General features: G+C 47.2%; 1 protein-coding gene across 1 annotated transcript in view; it reads left to right on the plus strand.

Moving 5' to 3' along the window:
• Positions 1 to 21,044, plus strand: part of LOC119444220 (glucose dehydrogenase [FAD, quinone]-like) — a 102,278-nt gene that overhangs the window by 68,828 nt on the left and 12,406 nt on the right. The window contains exons 8-11 of the mRNA XM_049664497.1: positions 431 to 575; positions 3,120 to 3,283; positions 3,816 to 3,993; positions 10,707 to 10,923. Coding sequence (XP_049520454.1) covers positions 431 to 575; positions 3,120 to 3,283; positions 3,816 to 3,993; positions 10,707 to 10,923 — 704 coding nt within the window. The remainder of the gene's footprint in view (positions 1 to 430; positions 576 to 3,119; positions 3,284 to 3,815; positions 3,994 to 10,706; positions 10,924 to 21,044) is intronic.

Here is a 21,044-nt window from a genome sequence, read left to right on the forward strand (position 1 = left end):
ACGCCTACTGTCCGCTGACGTTTTCTATGACAGCCGACATGGTCGAAAGATCCAGCGAGGCTCCCGCCATTTCCACCGGGCATCGGTAGGCGTGGCCAGGTTGTGGTGACAGCGCCGACATGAGTACCCCAGCTGCCGCGATCTGTAGAAAGACGGCACGTAAGTGCATGGTAGGGCTCTCGTCGACACCGGTCCTCGTTGGGATGGCATGAGGCTGCCGCTTTAGTACTTGATGGTCTGTTGGTGACGCCCACTGTCCGCTGACGTTTTCAATAGAAACAAGAAATACTTTTCCCTGTGCGTTTCTTAGCATCATCTGCTGGCTTCATACAAAAATCGGGCCCTTGGTTGACCTTCTTCTGCTTCAATAAATAAATTCAAAAGCAGAAAAACATTCCATCACTGTTCATGCACTTTGACCCGCATGCAGATCCCCATCGTTGCTGACCTGCCCGTAGGCAGCGATCTTCAAGACCACGTGATAGTCGGCGGCATCGGCGTGCACCTGCGAGATCCCTACAACATAGGGGTGTCGGGGGTCAAGGCAGCACTGGACTACTACCGTTACAACACAGGTGAGAGTGGGCGGTGTGCAATGGAGGAAAATAGTGCTCCATTCACCTAGTTTGAGCATTCCTCTCGAGGTTACGTTACGGGTGTACAAACAGTCAACAAAACCCTTTCTCGAAAGGCCTATATGAAAAAGGAGCATGCCGTGGTGTTCTGAAGCAAAGCTCTCTGCAAAACTTTGGCATTGGCCCTCGACTCCTGATATCTGCAAAGTATTTCTCTTGTTCTTGATTTCAAACCAGACTTGTACTTAAGGAAATAAATGTCATTAATTACTTTCGGTCAATTACGTTTTTCATAGCGAAGCTGTTAAGGGCAAGTTACCCCAAAATTGTGTCCGCGTGTAGAAAAAAGGTATGATCATTTGCATTGGCTCGAGCGTCGTTGTCGTCTTTCGCAGCTGGCTCGTTGGCGCCCCTCGGTTTGCACTCGTGCCGTTGGATGCCTTGCCGTGCACTCAGCACATGCACTCGTGCCACTGCTCTCGCGTTCGTCGTCTGCTTCCACAGCTGGCTCTGTTGCCGCTAATAATTCCAGCGTAGAATTTCACGTCTCTTCTGTCATCGTAATGGGGAGGCCGCGTTTGCGGCGGTATGAAGCATTGCTTAAGGGCGTATATGCACGTACGAGCCATTCATGAGCAACTGACGACGTGTCCTAACGCGTTTGAGGAACGTCGCCGCGAACAAGCTCGGGAATGGGTTCGTCGTCGACATGCCGATTCTTGCGTGAGGGCTTCCGAAGTCCAGGCGAAACGTCAGCGAAGAGCAGCGGACGCCGAGTTGAGGGAGCGCAATGTTGAGGCCAAACGTCAGCGTCGTCTTGCCCTCCAGGAACCCGACAACGGTGGTGCAGGTCTCGGCAATGCTAGCGCCAACTTTCCTGGTACGACGGCCAGGTTTCAACGAGAGTTTATTAACCGGAATGTTCATGATAGGCACTTTCGGTTGGGTGATGCCCAACGACGATGCCCATTTTCATCGTGGGGGCAATATTTACTACAGCAGGCCCACCTAGTCACAGCTTCGCTGGCTTCCATCTTCAGAGTAGTGGAAAGGATCTGAATTTTTTTCTTTCTCGTCTTTTTTGCAGAAATTCTTGGGCTATGCATGCATAGACCTGTTCTCCCAGTTTAATTATTGGCAATTTTGCAACAACTTGCAAGACGCAGCTGCATCATTTGCGGCGCTCTCCGAGAAACTTTCAGCGGTCTCTTAGTTCGAGTCGGTAGCTTTCCTTTAGCCAAGTGGTGTCTCGTTTTCATCATCCGTCAACAGTTCTTGTTTTACAGTTTCAGTACTTGAGAGTTTTGACAAGACAGTTCTAGTCGTAACAGTTATCGAAATTCCAGAGTACGCGTCAGGTAAGATAAATGTTAATTGTATTGACATCTTCACTTACGTGCCATCACTCATTCTGCCCATAGTCTATGCGCTTATTGCATTCGCCGCTTTCCTGCCGACATAATCATACTCGGTTTTCCTCACCAATTTGATGAGCTTGTCATTTAAAAAATTACTTGGTTTACTGGGTAACGCTCCCTGTGTTTGAGTTACTTGTTTTGGAAATAAATTGCAAGTAACCAATTGCATATTTTTGACGAAACAAGATGTGACAGGCAACGCAGCTTTGAGAACTTAAACTAGGCAGGACCTACAAATCCAAAGAGATGAAAACATGCGCACCACTTACCTCCTTGCCAGAATCGGCATCATGCAGCTACTCCTGGATCATCTGAACATGACAGGCTTCCAGATTTGCACACTTCTCTTGGAGGTCCGATATCTGATTTTTTATCGTATAATCAAAGTATTTCCATTTCTCCTGGAAGCGTCTACAGGCGCCCTTCATAAGTGATAAGAGCTGCTACAGAATTATTCGCCTAATGTAGTCTACTACGACTTCTTTGATATAGACAGATATTTTTTGCAGATAAACTCATAAGTTGATCTCTCTTTGTTATTATGTCACTCATATACACCTATCTGTGATTGAGGAGTTTCCAGGAGAGAAAAAGGGAATTCGTCTAATCTTGAAAATACTTTATGTAATTACTATCTCGAACCATTTTAAAGTGTATCTCTCTTTCATTATATCATTTCTGGTGAAATCCCGAATAAATGTTCCATCTTCCGTACGCTGCAGAAATGAGCAGCTTTAGCGTTTTAGAGGCGTTGAACCGCTTATGATCTCCGTGGGTGAGATGCATCAGGCCTAGCATTTCGATCATTTGTGTGTCAATTTAAGTTAAATAGTCTAGTCTTATTTTTATTATTACTTGTCACCTATAGCTACCTCGAATATATTACGAATGCTAATCGCACTAAGACCTACAACGATAGGTTCGGGGCGACAAACACCGCAACTTCTTCATTTAGATTTAGTAGTTTAGGTTTGGTGGACGGCGGCGAGTGAATGTATGGCTGAGCCCAAAATAACTTACTCGATGGTACATCATCAGCATATATTTATGTCTACTGCAGGGCGAAAGCCTCTTCCTGCGATCTCCAATTGTGATATGGTACATATCAGAGTGTTATCCTGTTCAGGTGCGTGGACACTTCCTGGTGGAGCAGAGGCTGTGGCTTTTGTCAAGACGAAGTACGCAAACGCGAGCGACGACTACCCGGACGTGGAGATCATGCTGATCGGCGTGCCGCCTAGCTCGTCTTTCGTCGAGACCTACCTGACCGGACAGGGGCTCAAGCAGGAGGTAGGACGCGCAACGATCATTTGACACGCAAGCCTTTTGTGTATTGCGCTATTTTGTGATGAACTTCTGCAAAGCTCAACCACTTTCATGAGAATGAATATAACACATATATGGTTTCATTCGCTCCGAAGTAATTGCAAGACTCGCTTTACAGAAGCAAGCTGTGTTTTTGTTGCTAAGGTAAACTTAAATTCTGCCGTCTTAGTTTAAAATGTTTTCCCATTTTTTGTCATACCTTCCTCACTTTCAGACATAGAAATCATGACATTGCTGTCATTAGTCGCTAGAATATAGCGTTCTTATGTCAGGTGCGACAGAGTACCTCCCACGGTTTCTTGATTGTGTCAGTTCTGTGTTTCCGGTGTATTTCAGTAGTGAAATGACCAAACTCAAGCTTCCGTTCCGTTTATAGAGAACGTAATCTAATGCAGAAATGCAAGCATGTGACATTCGTGTCGAGCCCCAAAGACGCAGCGTCAGGAAGAAAGGCACGCGATGCCCTTTCTCACGTGGTCACTGTTGTGCCGTACAGGTGTACGACCAGTACTACAAGCCGTTCCGAGGCGAGCCGTCCTTCCACATGATCCCAATGGTGATGCGGCCTAAGTCGCGGGGATTCGTCAAGCTGCGTTCGGCCGACCCCTTGGACGCACCGGTCATTGACCCGCGGTACTACAGCCACCCAGATGATGTGGCCGTCATTGTGGAAGGTTGGTCATTCATTCTTTGGCTGGATTTCTCATAATGTATTGCATTTTCTCATAAGGCATGAGCTGGTGACCGGTCAAGTCACAAGCTGCAGGTACAAAAGCAAATATCCCACGCACAATGTTAACACAAAATGAACAATAGAGTAATACAGAAAACTGTGGTGTGTACACACGTGTACACACGTGTACATATAAAGTGGTTACTTCACATATTAGTTGTGAGGACGCCACTAAGGAATACATGTAACTTGATGAAACTAAGGTTCAACTTAGGTATGGAGTCTGGAGCTGTTAGGGCGCCAGCTCGACACGAAAGCTGGTCTGAATTTCCAGATGGCAGCATTAGTCAATAGGACTTGAAACATACCTTGAATTACGAAGCTATCCACGAAAGGCTATTATGGCACTGCTTGACTAAGTGCGATTGTAAGAGGTAACGCGCAAGTCATCTCGCAATGTTGATTCCAACAGCAAAACCCTGCTCTGCGTTATATAGGGCTTTCATATAGCACGTGTCTATGAGTGGGAACGTGTGCCTGAATACTTAAAGCCTCAAACGAAATTAACCACGATAGTGGCGCAATCTGCTGGCGCTAGGTTAAAGGTAAACGAGTCGAATACTTATTGCAAAAAGGTAGCGTTTTCCACTGATGACGGGCATTACCTTCTTATTGGTAACATGATGACGGAGTTTCTTTTTTTTTTGGGGGGGGGGTTATGTTTTTTCTTGGGGAGGAGGGTGACACAGACAACATTTCCAACTTACTGTGCTTGAATACTACCTGTGCAGTTTTCTACCTATATCTTACAGCGTTATGGTGTACGACAACGCAATCTTACAACTCGGCTGTATGGCTGTAAAAATAAAATTTATCAAAAATAATTTTTAAATGTACTAGTAACTATGCATTAAATCTGTAGATGTAATAAATAATTGAGACCTCCATCGTCACCAGACAGATCCGACCGGCCTCTATCTTTCAGCAAATGAACTATTAGCATTGTTAAAAATGAAATTAAATTCTGAAAAATTACAATCTGATTGTGAGGCATACCGTAAGTCCAAACTCCGGATTAATTTTGACCATATGGAGTTCTTTACCGTGCCCCAAATCTTAGTACATCAGCGTTCTTTGCATTTCACCCCCATCACATTGTGGTCGCCGCTGCCGGTGTCGAACCCATGACCTCGAGCTGAACAGCGCAACGCCACAACCCCTGGACACGACGGCGGGTCTATGGGCAGTGTGCGTGCACTTGTAGCATCGTCGCCGTTCGTACATTGGCTGTGTGCCCAGAGTGTAAGTTTTAGACCGACCAGGGTTAAAATCTCGAAGCTCCAGAGTGGCATTCGAGCGCCATTGCTCAATAATGATGGGATCTGGATAGAAAGAACTACCACTAGGCTAGTACGCCAAATGTACGACGGCGCCTGTGGCTATGATGCGCCAGCGAAGACTATACATTGATGGCTAACGGTGCACAAATAGTTTGATCAAAGAGCCGGGTCAAGTATTGCAGAACAAAATATTCCCGCGACTCATTCTTTAGAGATTCAACATGAAGATACGCAACACTCGTAGAGCACATAAACGAGACGTGGCATAAAGGAAAACCGAGTGTCTAATAAATGTCAGTGTCCTATGTGTGTATGCTAAAGCTGGCATTCGGTGAATGGTTATGGAACAAACGTCACAATTAAAGTTGGAGTCTATGTATTCCCCTATTGTGTTATTGCGTTCGTGCCTAATCACTTCTTCTTTCTGATGTTTTACGTGCCAAAACCAGTTCTGATTATGAGGCACGCCGTAGTGGAGGGCTTCGGATTAATTTTGACCACCTGGGATTCATTAACATGCACTACAACGCAAGCACACGGGCGTTCTTGCATTTCGCCTCCATCGAAATGCGGCCGCCGCAGCCGGGATTCGATCCCACGATCTCGTGCTCAGCAGCGCAATGCCTTAGCTGACTGAGAAACCGCGGCAGGTTATGCCTAATCACTGTTAGTTAGATGTCTTCATTGCATGTGTGTCTTGAGTTGAAGCAAATACTTTAGTTCTGTTGTTGCGTTCTGACCTACTCAGTTGGCTACTTAAATGTTTTATTACTCTTACAGTTGCAGTTTGTTCCTATTTTTAATGTAGAAGATTATACGGCCGCTCACACCGGGGTCCAGAGGTGGCTTTTCGGTCAGCCTCAGGAAGACCACCTTAACGTGCACAGAGTCGTTAAAAAGTGCCTAATATATAAGATATACGTCATGAGGAATGCAACATGCAAGTTTCAAGCTCCAAAGTGCTCTCGTTAATTTTCTAGAATGAATTAAGCTCCCACAAAACAGCGGAAAACGGGCTTTAGGTGAGAAGTGAGCGGCGTAGGAGCCAGGTGTTGGCGCAAATGCCTAATAAGTGTTCCTAGTGTGTTAACGTACACTGTGCAGAAATAAAAATTGTTCCAATAAGGAAAATTTACCATTCCTGAACTCATTAGACACTTGAAATAGCAGCCGATGACATTCTGCACGCCAACTGCAAGAAGAACGCACTTATTTTACGTCACTTCATTCGAAGGCGACTAGTAATGAAGGAGTAATAGTAACACTCACTCATGCACCCTACGAAGAATATTTAAAATTTCTTCCCCTTTAGTAATGACGAACTCGTGGCGTAGTTCTCGTCAAAGACCTCCGCGGTCGGTCGCTTTACCGGCGACAGACAGCAAGTAACCGGTGATATGAGACATTACAACATATCATTGATACCAGCAGTCTCAAGTTGGAGAGGTGCTTTGGCACAAGCTCTACATTTTATGTCAGGGTGATTGTTTGTCTTGGTTTCATGTTATCTGAGAAAGCGGCTTCTTTGTGAGTGAGATCTTGAAAACAAGCCCTGAAACGCCACCACAATTTGTCTATTTTCTCGCTCCACTCATGGAGCTGCATCAAATTAACATATTTTCCTGAGATGAAATCATGCAAGAACCAAGTAAAGTGCAACCATCCTAATATGCTGCAGAACCTCTGTGGAGCCGTAACTCAAGAAATTATTAGTAAAATCCGTAAGCCCAAGGTTGGAAGTAGCTTGAATTTTGAGTAAAAGAAAAAGAAAAAAAAAGTTCCGGAACGGATGTAATGGGTAAGTATGTTTTGTCTACTGATTTCAAAACAATTGCTTTAGCAATCTTGCTCTTCTGGCATATGTATAAAATTGATCATGCGATACGTGAATATTCAGTATATGTTGCATTAGAGCACTGCACGGGCCGATTTTCCCGGCCCGGGCCCGGCCCGGGCCCGTTTTTACGTTGGGCTGCCCGCCCGAGCCTGATCAAAACGTTTATGGCGGCCCGAGCCCGGCTCGAAACCGGCCCGAACCCGGCCCGAGACCAAAAAATACACGTTTTTCAGAGTTGAGACGCCCGAAAATAACTCGCTGCACGTTACATGCACACCACCAGAAAGCCCGAGCCCGGCCCGGGTCCGGGTCAAAAAGCACACGCCGTGCGCGAGCCCGGCCCGAGCCCGGGAAAAAACTGCTCTACCTGGCCCGGCCCGGGCTTTCGGGTAAGCCCGAGCCCCTGCAGTGCTCTATCTTGCATACTCCTGCTATGGTTTGTCAATTTCTGTTGTCGTCACTCTCATGTGAACTACGACAGGGATTGCCATTTGTCAGGGGGCTTAAATTTCATCAGGTGTTTAACCTTGCTTTTTTAAGCAGAAATATTTTATTGTTCTCGTAAATAAACCGTCATGGCTTTGATTTTACCTGAACACAATCGGCTTACAAGCTTAAAGGGCCTTTCGAGTGGCCTAGGTAATCTCAGACAGCACTACCACGTGAAGTACCAAGACCGAGCTCGAAAGCTATCGTCATGTGTTTTCTCTGGAAGTGCGCAAGGACGCCCTGAATAATTATTCATCGGGAGAGAGATACAGTAAAAAGATTGCGCTGAAATGCCTGCGTTCCAAAATGCCTGCTTCCTTGAGAATCGCTAGTCGGCGAGCTCTCCGTCTGTAACCTAGTTTACGTGTGAACCGCATCGGTTACATTCGCGAAGCAGACACCAGTGCCTTGCTGAAAGACGCGCGCGGCCGTAAAAAAGTGATAGAGAAGTGCATTTGATGACGTCCGAACGAGTTTTACTGTCAAACCGATTGCTACGATAGCCAATTTTTATGCTGGTAAAGTAAACTTTGATTCAGTGATTTATGGGCCCAAAAAAAGCACAAAATCAGCCAAAGGGCTTAAATATTGGGTACGCTACATTACGAAGCGGGAACAGGAAACGGGAGGGAAAGAGTGAAGCATCAATTGCGATAGCAAATTTGTAGAGAGCTATACGGAGTAATGATAGTAGCTTTATCAGCTGTATAAACTTGGACATGCAGCAGCACCGGCAACACGCAGAACTATTGTCGACGCCGTCGGCGTTTTGCCCGCGTTCGCACAAAATGCGTGCGGCGTTGGTGACTGTTGCCAGAGCCTCTGATATAAACACAGCGCAGAACGCGCGTTTGTTCTCCGCCGTGCGTTCACTCCCCGTGAAAGCGCGCGTCCCTCGCGCTCTTTCACTCGCACATACAGCGTTCGGCGGCGCGCGGCGACGATTTCATCTCCATTGACGTCATACGGAACCTCACGGCGACGGCGACGGCGACGCCGACGGCAGAAATATGCTTTTGAGTGTCCATATAATTGCTATCGCAATAAAACCAGAAAGTGAGGTGGTGAAATTGTTTCTAGTAGGTATTATATATATATATATATATATATATATATATATATATATACACTAGTGCTGTTTAAAAATTCTAACCACTCAACTTATCCGCACTATCTATGTCATTTTGCTCTGTTTGCATTTTGCACAAAGAAAGGGAATAAAAATTCAACGGACGGGATACAGAAATAACTACCAACGCACATTATGCATTACATCACTGCAATATACACACCGAAAAGAAAAGGCAAAGGAGAATAAACGAAATATTTTTTTGTCGTTAAAGGTACACTAAAGGCAAAGATTAAGTCAAGCTAAAGTGATGGATTAGGGCTCGAGTCTAAGGCGTCAATATTATCGCGAACAGAGCCTTAGAAATCGAGAAATCGAGGTAAATGCAGGTCACTATTAGAGACTCCCGAGGAGCATTCAGTACTTGCCCGATGACGAAGGTGCTTCTCATTTCAATTCCGTCACTAGTACTCAACGACTCATTATAAAAATATTATTGTATTGTATTTTAGGACGAAAGAAACTGCTACTTGACAAGTTCTATCTCATTTTAGAAAAAGGAACGCATTCACATTACACCGTTGACAACGACGCGGGCGGTCGAAAGGTTTCGTTTTCGCTCGACTCTGCGTCGCTCGCACTTTCGCGTTCATTAGTTCCGTTATCGCATAGTGCTGCGCTGTTTTTGCTGGCTCGCAAAACTCAGAAAAACTGCAAGCAGCAGATAATTCTACTTCCATGTAATGTCGCGGGATGCTCGAACGGTCCAGGCCATTTGACCAAAAGCAGCTTCAGCGGCGCATCGTAACGCCGTCTGTCGGGCGCCGTTTTACTCACCGACGGCAGCAAAGGGCGTTGATGGGCTATGCAACGTCACAACTCCCCGGTTGGCGTGGCGGGAGATTTGAATTGCCATAAAGGTACTCAGACCCTTCATAAGCAATTTTCTCGTAAACTAACTCGTTTCTTCGCACGAACAATCGTTGCGAGGTTTCTGGAATAGTATATAAACAGCCCATGTCGACTTATTATTTCCCTTTAGTGTGCCTTTAATTTGAAGAATAGACGCAGGTTTGACGTTTTCTTGTTTTTTTCTTCTTGTTTTTGCATTGAACTGATCCGTTTTCTGCCCATACATTCCTACTTTCCTTTTTTGATTCTCATATTTCATGGTATATATTGTACCAGCGTAATAAATGCTACGTCTGTAGCGCTGTGCCTTTCTTTGTTAATGCCGCACTGTCCCACTGCGGTGTTTCACCTCCCTAAGCTGTACCACTCATTCAGCTGAAGTTCAGGTTCTGTTGCACTTTCTCATTACACACAGGCTTGGCGTATACAAGATGGTAGGAATGGCGCACAATATGCTAGGGCAAATTCTTGTTTCACGCCGCACATTTGCACTGGTTTTCTCCAGAAAGCTTTCTGTAGCATCAGCTCCGACAAACTTATGCCCTAAAAGTGGCCATTCGTTTGCCAGAGCAAACACCTGGTCAAGTCAGGCGCCATGGTTCGCATTCACGGAATTTTCAGAAAACGTATGAAATCAAACCTGGAGTCCCGGATTACAGATAGGTCGCCTAATTCTCACGGCCGGTCTTTCGCAGATAATGACGAACAGGCTGTCTATAAGTTCTAGAAAACGTAAGCTGGAGTGGTTTCCCGAATGAAAAGTTGTACAGCTCATTTCTATGACGTTCCTTATTGCGCGCTTTGTTGAATTTTTACGTCAGAAGCGCAATATGGGTTGCATTGAAGAGGCATCACTCGAACAGGAGAGTACCTCATTTAAAGTCTCCATCTCCCCACTCCTACATGTGAAGTTTCACTTTCCATGAACAGATGCTGAACTCTTGGTTTCTAACAAGCGCTCCAGCCTGCTTTACACTTGGATGCGATGCATTGCCGGAAACCTTTATTTCTGGCACTGGTGGGTCTAGAGTTGCAGCCCGAAATCTGGTCACTTGCTTCCGATGCAGGGCTTAAAGTGTGCAAGCAGATCGCTGACTCGGAGGCATTCCGTGAGCACGGCGGCAAGTTCTGGACTGTCCCGTTCCCGGGATGCGAACAGCAAGTGCAGTTCAGCGACGAGTACTGGCGCTGCCTGGCCCTGTCTTTCGCGGCCACTGCAGCACATCCGGCCGGCACTTGTCGCATGGGTAGCGACCCTCTCGCCGTCGTCGACCCTCGACTCAGGTATGGCGCCGTATCTCGCGGAAAGTCACATTGCACCGCACCGCCACGCTGCTATTCGTCGCGGACACTGTAGCTGCTTCAGCTGCAAAGAAAATTACACATGAGAAACCACACAAAAGGCGGCCATGCTTCGTCGGATGTCAAAATGGCAGGTGCCACATTTTGAAGAGCAAAAGCTTGGAAATGCTTTGCGTTTCCTTGTCAAAGCGTGCACGCGGCTTAATCTTTGGGCGATGCAACAATGAAAGTGCGTAAATTGCACCTAATTTCCCCACAGGAAATCTAGGGCTGAATCATTCTGACAAGTGCACAATAAGTTCACTCTTGTCACGAACAGGAACATTCTTAATCAAATCATCACGTATCCAAATACGTAACTCCAAAACAGGCTCTATTGAATTGAAGTTTATTTATCCTGCCTGCTTACAGGAACCTGAGCAAAGGCTAAAAACTGCATTGCCTGACAATCGATATTTGCTCCGTTTACAGTCTGGTACGCAGACAATGTACATAATGACATATAAACACAATACTTCACCTGTAATTACTTCAAAAAAGTTCAGGCAGAACCATCTCACGATGTCTGTTGACGTCAATGCGACTAGAATAGAAGCAATGCAGTGACGCCAACGCCGGAACATGTAATGGGTTGCTCCGCTTCCAATCATGATTATGATGGTGCTTTAAGGGTGCTTTGGAGGCGATGACAAATGTTCGCCTCCATCTTCTCGTTCTACTTTGTACCGCAACCTATGCCTGTAACATATTTCGTCGTATGAATCTTTTCCCAGATCTTTTCCACCAATACTCTAATCGTCACTTGCTTATCTCTACTGCCGACCGCTTGATGTTTCCGTACACTTTATATCCAATCACTTCTTGAAGGGGTACGTTAGCTACTGGTGTCACTGGCTGAATACCTTCGCATTCCATTGGTATGTGCTGAGGGGTCTCCGGATTTTCTTAGGCAACCAGCTGGAGCCTCAATTAGCAACGCACTGCCCTTTGTGTTATCGTGCAGATTTCCCCTTCTAATTTCTTTCTGCCCATTCTTGTAAATCCGCATGGTGACGTTGCACACGCTGCGCAAACTAGTGGCGCCACCAGAAAGTCGGCCTGGGTCAGGGGTGTGGTTCCGTCGAATACCGGAAAATTTTCAAGAATTTTACCAGCGGAGCTGTTAAGCCGACCGTCCAGTCCGTGGAGCGTGTACAAATAACTTCGCTGAACGATGACGTCACCGCGCGTTGCCTAGGAACCACCTCGCAGAGCTACGTGTGCTTTGCCTCCTCTCCGTGCCGTGCACAAGTTGCCTTGACATGGGACGTTAAGGAAAGGGAAGGAGAGCATGCGCCCGGCGCGCGATACTTGCCGAGCCTCTGGCGGTGGATCGGCAGGTTTTGACCAGCCATGCGCCGGCAGCATAGAGAAAGAAAAAAATTTTTTTCTTTCTCTATGCCGGCAGCGTAATTCATTTTCCAGGGCAGCTGGGCCCTCAGACTGTGGCGCCGCCGCACGGGAGAACGTGAACCATGGCGGCGCCCCGGATCTGTTTGTGCCCCGGTGGCCGCGGTGCTGGGCGCCGACGCAAAGCGGCGGTCGTTGGGGTGTTGGTCGGAGCGCAGCGTAGCGAGACCCCAAATAAAAAAATACTGCTCCAGTCAGGTAGACTGCTCCCTCCCTGATAGTGAGATTATATTTGGATCATCAAAACAGTGATGCGTTTATTTAGGAGTAACCGAAGGACGGGAAAAGGCAGACCACTGTCACCTGCCAGACTTGTAGGCACAACTGTGACTGCTGTTAAGGGATCGATGCTATTCCTAAATAAACGCATCACTGTTTTGATGATCCAAATATAATCTCGTTATCAGGGAGGGAGCAGTCTACCTGACTGGAGCAGTATTTTTTTACACTGCACTCCGCAACACCCCAACGACAGCCCCTTCGCGTCGGCGCCCGGCACTGCGGCTTTGGCCGCGGCACCGGGGCACAGACAGATTCGACGCGCTGCCATGGTTCACGTTCTCCCGTGTGGCCCAGCGGCCCTGGAAAATGAATTGCGCGTCCCGGCAAGTGTGGAGGCGCAGCTTGGACGTGACGTCACCGGGGAGATAAAGCTCGGAGCCGCCGCGACGGCGGCAGAACTCTCGTTGATTCTGTCGCGAGTACATGTAGCCTGACATGGGACGACCAAATAAGATCCGGACACCCGAAGAAGAAGCCGCTCATCTTGAAGCGCATTGCGCGGCCAAGCGAGAATCTATGCGCCGGCGGCGAGCCGATTTGAAATACCGTGCCTAGCAGCACTTACCATTTCTTGGCAAAACTTAGCCACGCCTAGTAAAACCTGTAAGAAGCTAGGTCGAACACCAGCTCCGTTGTTTACTCCAGCCTTGCACCACTAGTGTAAGCTGCCCACAGCTACCCTGGGCAATTTTCTGCTCGTTCCGTTCGCCCTTCCATTTCATGTCTCAGAAAGCCGGTACCGCAATCTAGGCTTGAAGGGGTGAACTTCTGTTAATACACAAACTTCTGTACACTTACACCACCTCCTTGTGAACGCATGAAGCTCCGACGCAATACTTTGTCAGCCAGCATTGCATTGAAGGTTAGTACACATATGTAAATAAACGTCGTCCTGATTTCAAACGAATTCGCGACTTTGTAAACTCATCATTTCAAACAAAGTACTGTTTTTTAAATAATAAATAAATATCATTAAAATTGTCCGACTGTAGGGCTTAAACAGAACAGAAGCCTGATATTGAAACCATTGGGGCACGAATTTTTCTTTTCTTTATTTCCGGATTTCGACAATCAACGTCACACAAGAATTAGGATCTCTGAATTCAACATAACTAGACACATCTCGATGCATACTAAAAATGGGGCTGTCAGCTCGCCCCGTGTAGCTTGGTTAGTAAGGTTTATACTGAAATAATTTTTCAGTCATGGGCAACCATTCGGGTGGCTGGTTAAGAACCTTTACCACACCTCTAGCATATGAAATACCTTTACTAATATGTATTTTGGCTCGCTGGGGCTGACATGCTCGTGTCTAATATCCATTCTCGTTTTCCGGACACTGGGCACCATAACCAGCATCATGATATCATATGGCACGTCCCCTGTTTGCGCGAAAGGCAAGAACCGAATTCCAAATGGCGTCAGGGGAAATTTTCATTTAAGCCTGCTTTGTAAAATGTCCCACAAGGAAATTAAATCAGAGCCATCTAAGAAAACGTATTCTATTGTTTCAATGCAGATAAATACCTGTTTCATTTAACCATGGGTTTACAGGGAGCGTGCCACTGTGCAAAAGTAAGAAAGAAGTTTTAGCTGATGCTCTAATCGACGTTTTCGTTACATGTTTCAGTACATCCCGTTCGGGTCCTAATGCATGCTCTGCATGATACGAAGGTACAGGGCATAGCACATGAACTAAATTCATATAATATTGTTTTTGGTTACTAATGACAGAAAATCTAACCCAAAATGCACTTTAAGAAAAGTGAGCTGATGGTAACAGGAACATTTATTGGTCCTGAGAAACAGGCCAGGGGGAACGGTAGTAGTAGATTTTTATGGCGCAAGGGCACCTGTGGCCAAAGAGCGCCAAACACAGGCTTGGTGGTCGACTCAGGTTAGTAAGCAGTACTCGAGAAGGATGAGATACAGTCTTGTATAGGGCCTAAAATTAATTAAGTAATGATCTTATTTAATGATTATGGGCAAAGCATATGACCACTTTGAGAAAACGAACAGCATAAACAACTTGTTTGAACAATCTTTTTGCCGCTAGATGGAGTGCGCAGAACAATGCAATGTACTCCGGTAGTGCATCACTCTGGCGCACTTGAATGACCATACGTAGAAAACCGTCGCTTTGATCACGCAAGGGAAACGTTTGCCGTGGTTGAACGCGATTAAACCAAGTTGGTCAAGCGATAGCACGGTTTTTCTTGCTTTAGGAAAGTACACAGCCGCTGCTCGGCGCCGTCAGCAAAAAGTCGCAGGCCTGCGCGGCACACGCAGCACACGCAGCACAGCGTAAAGCTGGTGGAGCGAATCAAGAGCAGCTCGAATAGGTGACCCGTAAAAGAGCGAGGGATTCTGAGATGCGCCGTCTGCTCGCTGTTTCCGGTTGGAGGGACCGCAGCCACCGCCATCGCTTCGCCGTTGAAGCCTGTTGATGCGTTTGGCAGTCCGGCTTTGTCACACTCAAAGATTACACGGTTGCAGGCACCTAGCAAAACAATGGTTGGCTGCTCAAATTCAAGCGTTTAAGGTAAACTCATGTATAATTACTGCCTTGCAGCATCCGGCCTGGCTGAGTCAGCTGTGCACAACAGGGGCGTAGCCAAGGGGGGGGGGGGCGGCGTTGGGGGGGTTCAACCCCCCCCCCCCTACCCACCCTTTGTTCTCGTCGCTTCGCGCTGACATAATTCACGGAACCGGGGCTACTATCACAATTTCATTCCTGAGCGCTTACGTTTGGGTTGGTAATTTACAGCGACTCAAGTCTGCATACGGAACAAACTGTCACGATGTTTGTCAAGGCTTTGACACTCTGTGAGGTTTTGGGCGAGAATGTGGCGGCCGCATTCTGAAGCCACAAATGCGCAACAAATTAAGCAACAAACGCGGCAGCCGCATTTTAGCAGAAGGCGAAAACGCTCGAGGCCTGTTTAGATTTAGGTGCCACATTCTCGCGCCACATTCTTGCCCAGACCCCAGGTGGTCGAAATTTCCGGTATACATTTCCGCCGCTTCCCTTCAGGTGCCGGTTAGGCCGCGCTCCCGCAGGATCTTAGGCTTAGGTTCACACTTGGTCTCGAAGCTGGCGGAAGCGGCAAAATCTTGCAAAAATCCACCCGCCTAGGCGGCAAAACAGGCAGAAAACCAGGCGGTGAGCCAAATTGGTCTCAGACCGATTTTTTCGTCATGGCGAAGCGGAAATGCGGTGGAAAGTCGTTCTGCTCGACCGGAAGCTACACTAGCATGTAAACATCCGGTTGTAAAATTGAACATGGCACCAAAAGTGTAGGCTGCAATGCTGATCGACGCGATCAAGAACCACTCCTTGCTCTACGACAAGAGAGGTAATAAAACGTACTGTCAGCAATACTCGCGATAGTATTCAACGTCGCGCGACCGGAGGTGCAGCAACGAGGCCTTGGCGTGACCCAACTTTAACACTTGAGCAAAGCCAGGCGAACCCACCACCGCCGTTTCCGAGGTGTGCGCGTCTTCCGTTTATTCATTGTCCATTTCTAGAATACAAGTAGATAGAAGTATAAAAGCCATTTCTTCATCCACTTTCATGGCCGACAATAGTTAGGCAGATTCCTCGTTGCCGGTCCATAATTCTCCTCGCACGTGCACGGTATGTTGCAGAAGTCGCGGGGTGCTTTTCTCGTCGCGACGATAGATTGGGAGCGCAGGTCTGACGTAGGACGCGCAGGCTTCGGCGAGCCTCAACACAAGGGCCAGCCCGGGTTTTAGCTGTGGTGTTCCCGTTGCCCCTTTGGTGTCCTGGAGGCGCCGACAATAATACGAAGTGATGAAATGTTATTACAACTTGTAAATAAAAGCCATTAAAGAAATATAATCACGCCTAGGCACCAACCTGTGACTCAGCGCTACCGCACCCGTGTGAGGAGAATTACTGAACGCCTACGATGAATTTACCGAAGGTCGCATATGACATGCGAAGTTGCGCAAAATGATCACTTTTGATGACAGGTGGGTCAAAGAATGAACATACCGCTCGAAATAATGCGATAATGAGCGCCACCATGCCGACAAACGTACGCAGACTATAGATGGATGTGGACGAAAGAGGCAGTGGTGGCCGCGGCGGTAGCAAAACAAATGTGAACAACTTGGACATGTGCGGAAAAGATTTTACGGCCGCTGTAACCTTTCCGCCCGCTTGCCACTTCCCAGGAATGAACGTAGCTTTACTCTGCGCGCGAAACGTCTCTTGTTTACGATTCCGCCCCGACGGAAGGCTAGTAGTTACTGTTGTGTTGTTGAATCCCAAACCAGCAATTACAGAAGGCTGGTAGTTGCTGTTGTGTTGTGGAATCCCAAACCAGCAATGTACACACGAAGGGGTTGATGCCAGCAGTGAAATTCCACCGACTCGCAGCAGAATGCACGAAACAGACAGCCGACAAGCATGGATTACTGCTGTGCGCAGTACAGCGTAAGTAAACTCTTGTTGCAGGCGCTGACAGTTCTCGTCATAGTTCACGCGTCCTGATAAATTTATTATGTGCACTATGCACTGAACAAGACCGGAGTTCATTCCTGCATCACTAGTACACCAATCAGTCGAGATTCTGTGAGGTACAAGGCCGCTTCCTGTTTGCACGGGCGTAAGTGAAGCAGAAATGAGTTGCACGCACTACTTAAAATGCGTACACATGCCATATCTATGCTGCGCGGTGAAATATTCTGTACAATTCTGAATCTGTTGACGTAAAGGCAAATGACGGCTGCATGCTCGCACACAGCGGAAGACACAGCGGCCCATGGACTTGCCGCGGGGAATGCAACCCTCTCGTATGAGGGAGCAGGGCGAAGAAAGCTTCGAAAAAAAAAAAGCATTACGCGCTTTTGCGCGTATTTGAGTTTTCTAGCGCAAAGACGCAGCGAACAAGCTATTGCTATGGGAGTAGGTATAGCCTGGTCACACGTGCATTTTCACGTGTATAGCCGTCCTTGACTTGTGAAACGCACTTGGTCCCGACGAGGATGACGCCATCTACGCTTAACGGAGATTAACAATTAATGATGTCTTCTCCGATCGGGCGGGTTGTCTCAATGATGCGTTTTCGAAGACTGGTCCATTCAGTGGCGCGATGAGAGACCGTTGCTCCCAAACGCCTACTGTACCTGTCGTACTTACTGTATTTTACTGAGCTTCGTTGACTTTTTACTTAATTTCTGCATAAGCACACGTACACGCGAGGGGGGGGGGGGGGGGTTCCCATGTCTTTGATATGCATGTGCAGAGTCTGCTTAAACTACCGATATTTATTATCGATCAGGTCACGTAGAGGAAAGCAGACGCTTGCGCCCCCCCCCCCCCCCCCCCGGTCGGGCCGGGGAACCCCCCCGAAAAAAAATTCTGGCTATGCCCCTGGTGCACAAGCATCAGGGGCAGGACTGCCACTGCGCAAACTGAACCTTCAGTGAACAAGACGACAATTAGCAAACAGTGGCACTGATCAGGCGGCGCTGAGCTGCGTAAGGAAATGATTCCCCAAGATATTGCTTTCTCTAACATTGACTCAAGCAACAATAACTTTTTCAGTACTGGCGTACACATATAGAGGTATTATGAAACATGGCTTTACGGCGCAAACTTAAACGGGACACAGCGGGATACATACATAATACTCGTAGCCAACTAGCTCACCTTAGTTCCTTGATCACAGTTAGAGGTAATGCGCAGCCGTAATATGTCGGCGATACGGCCATTTCCTCATCTTGTTGACAAAAAAGCGAAAACTTCTAACTACGTCCCACTTCAAATGAACCTCGAGTTTTGACCAAGAAATGCCGTTGACAGCGCGTAGTTTTCAAACATTTTCAGCACTTCATTTTCTAATTACGCTAGCTGCGCCGTTACTGAAGATTGCAGCGACGATCGCAGGGCAGTATTTACCAGGCTGCTATAGGCATCGCCTCAGCAGCTAATTTTCTAAGTAATGCTTCTACTCGTATACGCTTGATAAATTATCGGATAAAGATAGCGTTTTCCTCTGTCTGACTGACCCGCAGGCAGAGCAGTCAGTGACGGTGCGTCCAAGCAGCGGCAAATGTCGTAGAGGTGAGCCTGGCAGACACAAAAAAGGTCGCCGAAACGAAAACCAGAGTTAGTTTATTAATCAGAGCGTATTCTTGCCTTTCTTGGCTCGTCATAGTCGCACCCAGAGTGAACTGAAACTTAGAAATCAGCTGCAGGAATGGTGCGACATTGCTGGTCGGCAAAGCGAACGGAAAGCTTCGCAAGATTCACAGTGTAAACCGCGTAGAAAAGCACGTGCGTCGGGCATGCCGCTGATGCCGCCGCGTCGTCCGTCGAACCGGAAGCTGCTAGCAGACGGCGCGCACCCCAATTCCCTGCGATTTCTCGTTTTCATCATCATCATCATCAGCCTATATTTGTCCACTGCAGGATGAAGGCCTCTCCCTGCGATCTCCAATTACCCCTGTCTTGCGCTAGCGTATTCCAACTTGCGCCTGCGAATTTCCTAACTTCATCATCCCACCTGGTTTTCTGCCGTCCTCGACTGCGCCTCCCTTCTCTTGGTATCCATTCTATAACCCTAATGGTCCACCGGTTATCCATCCTACGCATTACATGGCCTGCCCAGCTCCATTTCTTCCGCTTTATGTCAACTAGTATATCGTCTATCCCCATTTGTTCTCTGATCCACACCGCTCTCTTCCTGTCTCTTAACGTTACTCCTAAGATTTTTCGTTCCATCGCTCTTTGTGCGGTCCTTAACTTTGTGCGATTTCTCGTTTTACGGGTCACCTATTTGGGCACCACGCACAACAAGGTCTTCGTTTTGACGAGAACGATCTGAACTGTCCGCCCGGCGTTGACGGCGAGCTGCGGCTACTAATGCTCTCTGCACATCAGTCTGCTGAGCCCGATCAAGCCTTACAACTGCAACTTACATGTCGGGCACGCTGCGTTTGCAGGCATCTTAACTAGAGGGCGCCACGTGGCGCCAGGTGGCCCCAGGTGTATTGCCGTTACTAAGGTCATCAATCGCTTGCTCAATTTCTTCTATTCCTAATGGTCTTTCAAGGTCAATCTTAACGTCCTCATCCAGTTTGGGCTTGAGTGGCATAAACTCTTCTACAAAATGATCTTGCGCTTCTACTTCGCCGGCGAACAAGCTGGGATACCGTTCAAGAAAAGTCATTTCGATAATCTTTTGGCCCGACAGAAACCATGCCCCGATACCATATTTCTTTAATTTAGTTTTTTTACGCGACGGCGTTAAGGGCCCCGTGTCGCAGAAAATCCCTCGTCGGCGTCGGTATCGTCCGTGGCGGAAAAAATCATCCGCAACCACCCCGATCGCGCAGGCCCTCCGCGTGGCGGAAGGTGTTAGTACAGGAGAATCATTATTCCGAACCACCCCGACCGCGCAGGCCCTACGTTGTGGTGCAGGCTTTTGGTGAACAAAAATGTAATTTCCCAGTCAAATCCGTCAGAAAAATGGTAACCTACAACTTAAGCGCAACCTACCGACATGGTGGCATCAAATGGTTATTTGAATGTACGAGAAAACATAATTCTGTTACGAGGAAACTCAAACACAAACCTCTTTTGCCAGCATTTCTGCCATAAAAACACCCGCTCACTCGGGCAGCCTACTATATCATCATCATCATCAGCCTATATTTTATTTTTACTGCAGGACGAAGGCCTCTCCCTGCGATCTCCAATTACCCCTGTCTTGCGCTAATCCATAAGAAGGGAGACGTTAAAGAATTGAAGAATTATAGACCCATTAGCTTGCTTTCAGTGTATAAAATATTCGCCAACATAATTTCCAATAGAATCAGGGCAACATTTGACTTCAGAATACTATATAGTGTCCATTAAATTACTATCGCAAAAAAAATCACTTCCTGTCGGAACATGTATTAGGTGCCTATATAGAAATAATTCGCCATTTTTTACCATGCAATGAAATATCACAAATTGATAATCTCCCGTCTTGTGAAGTTATGACACTTTCTTCGATAATACCAACCGTCTTAAAACGATAACACATCGTCCAGACTTTCCAATGGCATGGCATACGCAGACGTTGAAAAAACATACGCTAAGATGGCAACGTAATTTTCAATTAACAGTCGCATTAACTGGACTTGTCCCTTTCTTGCTGTTAAACGACTTACATTGAGCGTACCTATCCGAAGCGCTGACGATGATTTCGAAAACATTGAAAGCGATGGGTCAAGCCGACTGCACTCCGATAGACTCATAATTCCCGGACTCAGACTTACAGTCTCTCACCGCCCTAAAAGAAGTGGCCTCACTGTTTTTGAGGCGAGCTCGAAGCTTCTCCCTTAGCGGC

Source organism: Dermacentor silvarum, chromosome 3 (assembly GCF_013339745.2).
Source record: "Dermacentor silvarum isolate Dsil-2018 chromosome 3, BIME_Dsil_1.4, whole genome shotgun sequence".
Taxonomy (NCBI): Eukaryota; Metazoa; Arthropoda; class Arachnida; order Ixodida; family Ixodidae; genus Dermacentor; species Dermacentor silvarum.